Raw genomic sequence first — 8,184 nt, 5'->3', positions numbered from 1 at the left:
GGTGTTGGAAACGAGCACATATAGACGATCGGCGGGCTATGGAGCCGCTGATCGCCTATATGTGAAACACCCGTTACCGAGTGTTTGCATTGGTCGGGTCTTTTCTGCCCGTGCGTGCCCGCTAGGGGACGCGCGCGAGCAGAAAAAAAATGCCATCTGGCGACGGCAACCCGCCAATGCAGCAGTGCCGTCCGTCCGTTTTTTTTACGGACGGACGGGCGGACGTCAAGTGGTTAAAATGTATGTCGAGCCAAAACCTTTTTTTTTGTTTCGCTCTTTGAAGAATGGGGAAGTGTTATACTTTCTGTCTGGAAAACTGCTGATACTGGGACATTAAATGAGGGAATATGGGATAACAGTTAAACAAGCTGGATATTTGCTCTATGACAGGTGGGCATTCTTCTGAAAGACCACCAGCTTAAAGGGAACTACCATTTATGGGGGTTCTTCTACTGAAATCAATTTATGAGGGCATTTTCCCACTGTCTACAAACTAACTACTTAGGGGGTCCTTCTTATTGACCACCAATGTATAAGGGTGACTTTTTGACTGACCGCCAACATCAGGGACATTTTTACACTGATCACAAATGCAAGGCGGCACAACACTGACTAACAGTGTAAGAAGGCCCTTCTCCATTGACTCTCTAGGTATTATACAAACTTATGGTTTAAGATTATCCTAGGTATAACTTTAATCTTATTTTTATTATCATATCTACAAGGTACTGATCATGCTTATTGACTAAGATTAGATATACTGAGATTTGACATTTATTTATTTTAAAAAGGTGGAGAAAGGCTGTCCTGAACAAACATTCTACTATGTACAAGACTATGTATGGTATTCAAAAATGTGTAAGCCTTTTATGTTTTGTAGTTTTATGAAAGCACCCAACCTTTTTTTGGAAAGAAACCAAGGACCAAGGCCTGCCATTTGCAAATGGTAAAGAAGGAACAGCCATGTTGCTATTGAATCTGTCATAATATTGTCTCTCTGAATGCTGTTTCTCCCATAGTACATAATAAAATCACAGTTTACCATGCAACTATAATGGAAACCAGAAGCACACTTCATTTGGAAAAAAAAAGTATATAGAGTATGACTGCTGAAAGTGGAATGCCATTTTGATGGAGATCAAAGAGATTGGGTGGCCTTTTAAAGGATTTGCTGCAGGGAGCCAATAGACATAGCCATGCCCATAATGCTGAGGTGTCTAAATGCCACTAACGCACAGCCAATAGATTTAATTTGTCTTAGAAAAATCTGCAGAATGTAAAATATAACAGCTGATGCACTGCCACTTAAGTCAATATAAGTTTACGTACCATCACTGCCTCCTAGAAATGTATGACTTGAAGTGCTAAAAATGAAAAACACAGTAGAGATTATTTAAAATATAAATTGTATTCTAAATAGGTTGGGTTTTCTAAAATATTGATAAACAAAATGGGCAAATTTGATGGACTGTTTGGTCCTAAGTTTATATCTGTATTTTGGTGTTCTGAACCTGATCTGATTGCTGAATTATAGATCAAACACGTTGAGATATAAGCATTATTTCTTTCCTTTTTAAGATATAAGGTGAATAGGTATTGCTAAAAATTGAGGCCTGCATATTTGACAGAATATTTGTTTAGTTGCTTGTCTTGTATGAAATACATACTGGATATCATGACCGTCCAATAGGCGCTTATAGGTGGCGATCTCCATCTCCAGGTGTGTCTTTTGGTCCATTAGGATCCTGTATTCCTGGTTCTGACGTTTCAGGTCAGAGCGTACCTGTGACAGCTGGGACACTACACTGTTGATCAAACATTGTAACTGGGCAAGTTGGGCTCCAAATGTGGCTTCCGTCTCTGCCAAGGTGTTCTCCAGAGCAGATTTCTGAGAAAGGAAAGAGAAAGATTGTACACAAAATAACAAGTAATTACAATATATAAGTACATAGTGATAGTTTTGCAAATCAAGTGAAGCAAATTGACCTTGATCTAAACCTTATTAGTTGGCTGGTAATAATACTTACCATGCTCAGCTGGCTCTGCAGTTCGATCTCCAGGGTTTGAACGGTGCTATTCAAGTCAATAACTTCAGTCTGTACAGATTGGAGTTGATCAGATCCAGAAGCAACGTTACGATTCAGTTCCTCAGTCTATATAAATAGAAAGCTGGTTAGAGACATGTACCCTTTAGTATATGGAGTATGATTTGTGGCTTTTATATATGAAGCAAAATAAATTTCAGTTTTGATCTTGTGAAAACATATTCTTAATTTATAAATATATTAAGTCTTAATAAGTGGATTTGTACAATTCTAGCCTTAAAGCCCATCTGTACTGTGCTCCAGTCAAAATGTTCATGCTCCCTGATAAGGAAGCATGAGCGTGACTGCTTGATGAGAGTATTTCTGATTGTGCAGGTGCTATTGCAGATCTCTGGAGAGCTCTGCATGAAAGGCGTGGCCTGATCTTCAGTCTGAAGGGGAGTTTGGGATGGTGTGAAGTGCTATTAAACAAAAGAATTGAAAGACTTACCCTTTGTCGGAAAATAGTTTCCACCTCTCTCAGATTCTGTTCCATTAGGTTCTCATACTGCTCTCTAATTTCAGACAAGGCTCTATTCATATCAGCCGATGGAGCAGCATCCAGTTCCACACTGACCCTGGCACCCAGCTGAGCTTGCAAAGCATTGACTTCCTGTAAATAAAAATATTGGAAACCAGTAGTATAATGGTGGATGCATTTTTTGGCAATCTGCATACTTTAGGGTCTGAGTTTACAGGCTATGGGCTTGTGTCGAATGGCAAATTCAGCCTGCTGTTAGGCATACTTGGGATTGATGTGAGACACTTGAAAGATCATTTAAGTTCATTGACAAGTGTATTTGATCGGCAGTTGAGCTCCTTTTAACCTGCATTTGACCTCCTACTGAGCTTCATCAGCTTGCTCCAAGCCGCTCTTGCATGCCCGTTGACTTGTATGAGAAAGAAGCAAGTTCTGTAGTGAACAAAAGCCCTTCAACACAGGACCTTACTCTGACCTGCCCCTGTCATGCTCATTATCCCTCACATTGTTTTTTCAGAATGATTCTTAAAGTAGATGTAAACCCAATCATAAAACTTCATATGGTCTTAAAATGACATTTAAAATGACATTTTCATATTAAAGACTTAACCTGAGCTGACAGAGACAAGGTTGCACTGCCAAATCTTGCAAGAATGGGGACAGTTGAGTACAACCTAAATAATAAGTCTAATTGCACCAAAGGTGGAAAAGATGAAGATATATCTGAGGCTCGGTCCTCCTTTTGTGTTCTCAAATAAAAGAGAATCTGGACAAAATTTTAACACTGAAAGCAGAATCTTTAAATAGTTGTCTACAGTGCACAAGGACTGTTGTTATCCATTAAGTATGTTCTTCAATGGATTAGCGGATTTCAAAGGTGTCACTTTATAATTTTCAACATATGTCTCTGGAAAGGTAGCATAAGCCTAAAATAAAAGTGATTTCTGCTTGGCTTCCACCTGCTCAGTATCAACACATTATGAATTATTTATTTTAATATACATTTCTGGTTTAGCTCAAAAAGGATAATAAGCTTCTCACCTCGTCATGGTTCCTCCTCATTTGCTGCAGTTCCTCCAGAAGGTTTCCTACTTGTGCCTGCAGATTACATATGTCCCGGTTCAGTTCTTCCAAGAGTATACGAAGTCCATTCACATCAGCCTCAACACTACATCTAAGCTGGCGTGCCTTTTCATACCTGGTGACAAAAGGAAGACAAAGGAATGAATACTATTGCTTCAAAACAGTAATAGAGATGAAAAGCATGAAATATAGAAAGGCCTACTTGTTTCTGAAGTCATCTGCTGCCAGACGAGCATTGTCTATTTGTAATGTAATACTTGCATTGTCCAAAGAAGTTGAAGAAATCTGAAAAACATATGTGTTAAATATTTATTGCAAATGATAAATTAATACATTGTATTAAATTGAATGTTGTTCTGTACTGGTTGAGAAGGTTTACTGCATATCTATTATGGCTTGGTATTGTAACATGGCCATTTTCAGTCTCTATTCCATATGAATTATGTATCTAAAGAGGTCTGTTACCAGACTGCTGCTTTCAACATCAATATTCCAATAAGATTATATATGAATTTATATTTTATGTATGTTATTTAGCTGTAAAAGGTTCTCTTATCTAGACATCCAAAAGTCCTGAGACTGCTGTTGGGTGCCACCATCTTGGATATGATGTCTGCAGGCTCAACAGACTCAGAGCTGTCACTCAAGTGACATTCTGAAGAACTCCCCCTGCTCCTTCCCCAGCAGCTACAAAAAGGTTATATAGGGAAGGGCAGAGGAGTTTGGCAAGCACAGACAGTAATTAGACACTCCCAGGAGAGGGCTTTGAAGGAGGGCTCCTTCATACCAGAAAGTAACGGGTATATTTTTGACCCCCAGCATGGAATGCCAAAGCAGGGAAGAGAAGGAAAGTAAGTACATGCTGTCAAGGGGGATTACATAAATCTTGTTGCTTTGTTCTGAATGATCAAAGTGTAGATTTGACTTAAAGGGTCATTCTACTTATATAATTATACTGATATTTGCAAATGCTAAAAAGTGTTTTGAACTCTGGTATGAGTTCCCAGATCTGCACTCCTGATGAAAACCTTATGATGAAATCACATCCAACCTGTTGGATTGCAACAGACTGGATATGACCTATTGTAATGCAAAAAAAATGGGAAAAGTCTAAGATTGATGAAAACACAACCTGGAATTTTGACAGGCATACATCAACACTTCCCAAGAAAATGTATTGATCCCTCCTTTGATATAACCTAGTATGTAAGTACCTCTATAACTGCATGTGTCTGCTAAAAACTTTATATATAACACAAGGAAATGCGTAGTAGCTAGACTCTTGATTATCCCAATGCAGCTCTCCAAGGACAGCAAATTTGACTGGGTATTTTAAAGAAGCTAAGCTGTTTTTATATCGTAAATATGTGGGTATCTATAATGCTGTATATAATTAATACAATATATGTGTAAATCTGGTGTTCATGTTAAAAAAAATTATTTCTGCAGTCAAAATTATTTCCTAATTTCTATCATACTTATGTAGAGGAAATAATGTATTTACCTGGCCTTGAAGCTCTTGAATAATCCTGAAGAAGCTGTTGAAGTTGGGTAAAGCGCTGGGCTGATTCCTCTTATACCACTCCTGGATATTTCTCTCAAGCTCGGCATTCTCTTGTTCCATAGAGCGGACTTTGTCCATGTAGGAAGCCAAGCGATCATTCAGGTGCTGCATGGTTTCCTTCCCATTGACAGTAAGCAAAGCATGATGGCTAAAATTGCTTCCATGGCCGCTGCTGTGAGCACTTCCATGAGCATGCTTGGAGATGGAGATTCCTTTACCTCCTGACCCTCCATGTACACTGGGGGCTCTATAGTGATTGCCATGATGGACTTTATGGGAACTTCCATGGTGGGTGGCATTGGAAGAATGATGAGTATTATGAGAACCTCCGCAGTGGAATCTGTGGGAGCCTTCATGATGAGAAGTATGGGAACCTCCATGGAGGGAAATGTGTGAGCCTCCTTGATGAGATGCACAAGATAAGTGGGTTCCTCCATGATGGCTACTTGAGGATCCTCCATGACAAGCACCATAGTGACTTGAGGTCTTAGAAAGATAGCTACCAATATGGCATTTTCCATGAGAGGATCCAGCAGAGGAGTGATCACTGTAAATCATGATAACACAGATGTAAGTGGTACAGTAGAGCTAAAGATAAATAGTACTTTTCTTGGTGGATGTTCTTCACAATATGTTCTCCGTCAATTCTGCTCCTTTATATATGAAAGACTGGGAGTGCCATCAAAGATTAATTGCTAATATTAATGTTTACAGTGTCTGACTGCTCATCTATCCAATGCTTTACATGCTTGGCATGAGGATTTAGCATTAAACATTTGGTACTCTGCTTGGAAAACATTAGACAACTGTAAAACAATTTCAAAATAATAAATGTATTGCTTTCCAGCTCATTAGAAACTTTTGCACACCCCACTCTAACAGTATATCATTAAAGGAAAATATGATTGGCTTAGCTGAACACACTTCAAATAAAACATTCAGAAATGCTATATTGTAATCATATTAAAAACATTAATCATGAAATCAAAATTATGCAGTTGATCTTAAACTGTACACAAAGCATTCCATTTTCTTTTCAGTTTGAGGTCTGCAAATGTAGCAACAGTGATAGAGTGTGAGTTCCTACTTAAACATTATTTTCAGTGTCTATCTATTTAGGTAGCCTTATCATTTACCAGCTGCTAAATCTTAATTATCTGTCATAATAGCATTTCTCTATTCCATGCTACATGCTGAGGAAGAATATAACATTTTTGCAGGCAAATTGTGTTGCAAAGAACAGTATACAACACCAAAGCAAAAGGCAACCAAAAACAAAGATTGCAAAGCTACATCAATTCCACACGGCAAGGAATATAATGGCACCTGCAAAGTTATTGCGTTAATCGCTGAGAGGAATTGTATATAGTAAGAGTTGTGCCTTAATGCACATAATGAATGTTATGCTTTGCCTTACCGGCAGCTCAGGATGTGTCCTAAAAGAAATATAAAAAGATACTTGAAATTTCTATCAAGGATCACATGCACTTGTTTTTACTTGAAAATAATTCCATTCCAGTAGACACCAAGGTGTTCTCTGTACTTGATTTGACAAAGTCTTTCTTTTCGATCCCAGTGGACGAGGAGACACAGAAACTATTGGCCTTTACGTTCCATGGGCAGCAATATACCCCAGGGATATGATGACTCAGCTGCAGTGTACTCATTGGCGCGTTGTGAAACCCTTAAAGGTTGGATGTCACCCAATGGTTCTGTCCTCCTACAGTATGTGGACAACTTGATTCTTTGCAGCCAATCACTGAAGGCTTGTCAAGCGGACACCATCTCATTATTATGTCACTTGGCACAAGAAGGTCACAAGGTCTCCTATACCAAGTTTTAATACTGTAAAGAGACTGTTCAATATTTGGGCTTCACATTGTCTCCAGGAAAACGCCACCTTTCCCAATACATAATACAGGCACTGCTATCTTTAATGGAACCACACACAAAGAAGGACATGTTGAGTTTCTTATCCTGGCAGCATGTGCCATGGAAATGGCACTCCCCCTGACTTTGGCTCATGAGACTATCTTACACACCCCTCATCATGTTCTTCACAACCTAACTGTCAAATACTCCTCCCCCCACTTCAGGCCCCATCCAGACTATGAATGCTCTGTTTAGACTTAAAGGAGACGCAGATATTCCCCTTGAGGAACATGACCGCCTAGAAGTCATACATACATATGTCCACTTCTATTCCAGGTGCCCTAGATATTTTTGTAGATGGCTCCTGTTCCCGCCCGAATTACTTTACATACTTGACAGGATATGCAGCATTTCAACTCATAGATATTGTACATGAGGCTGTCCCCTTACCACATGCTTAGACACAGGCCATAGAACTGATTGCTCTTACTAGAGCATGTTATCTTTTCAAAGGACAGGATGTCAATGTCTATACTGATTGTAAATATGCTTTTGGGAGTGTACATGACCGCAGATGGGAAGTCCATTTCACATTGTACCCTTATTACTGATTTGCTAAATGCTATTTAAAAGTCTTCCCGCATAGCTGCTACAAAATGTAGGGGACACATGGTATATGATGACCCTGTGGCAAAGGGCAATCATTTTGCTGATCAGGTATTCATTCCAAGCCGGCTGCTTTGCAACTTCTTTTGGATTCTAGTGCCAGTTTTGCAGTAATGACACCTCTCACGTTGGCAGATGATTCATTGCTGCAGGAATTGCAAGACGACGATAAGCAAATCCTGGGAATCACAGGGATTGACCCCAGAGCAGTTTTGCCTGTGGTCCAAAGGAAGGATCATAGGTACAGTTGTGCTCATAAGTTTAAATACCCTGGCAGAATTTATGATTTCCTGGCCATTTTTCAGAGAATATGAATGATAACACGAAAACCTTTCTGTCACTCATGAGTAGTGTTTGGCTGAAGCCATTTATTATCAATCAACTGTGTTTACTCTTTTCCAATCATAATGACAATAGAAACTACCCAAATGACC

The 8,184-nt window shown here is 39.2% G+C and overlaps 1 protein-coding gene across 1 annotated transcript in view; it reads right to left on the bottom strand.

The window, feature by feature from the left end:
- LOC108787096 (keratin, type I cytoskeletal 42-like) overlaps positions 1-5,458 on the bottom strand; it is an 8,150-nt gene extending 2,692 nt beyond the window's left edge. Inside the window, exons 1-6 of the mRNA XM_018556551.1 lie at positions 5,153-5,458; positions 3,851-3,933; positions 3,607-3,763; positions 2,536-2,697; positions 2,028-2,153; positions 1,668-1,888 (exon numbers count right to left, since the gene is read on the bottom strand). Coding sequence (XP_018412053.1) covers positions 1,668-1,888; positions 2,028-2,153; positions 2,536-2,697; positions 3,607-3,763; positions 3,851-3,933; positions 5,153-5,323 — 920 coding nt within the window. The 5' untranslated portion in view covers positions 5,324-5,458. The remainder of the gene's footprint in view (positions 1-1,667; positions 1,889-2,027; positions 2,154-2,535; positions 2,698-3,606; positions 3,764-3,850; positions 3,934-5,152) is intronic.
- Positions 5,459-8,184: the final 2,726 nt, after the last annotated feature.

Source organism: Nanorana parkeri, unplaced genomic scaffold, assembly GCF_000935625.1.
Source record: "Nanorana parkeri isolate BGI_ZX_2015 unplaced genomic scaffold, ASM93562v1 scaffold242, whole genome shotgun sequence".
Classification (NCBI taxonomy): Eukaryota; Metazoa; Chordata; class Amphibia; order Anura; family Dicroglossidae; genus Nanorana; species Nanorana parkeri.
This window is presented reverse-complemented; position numbering and strand designations above follow the sequence as displayed.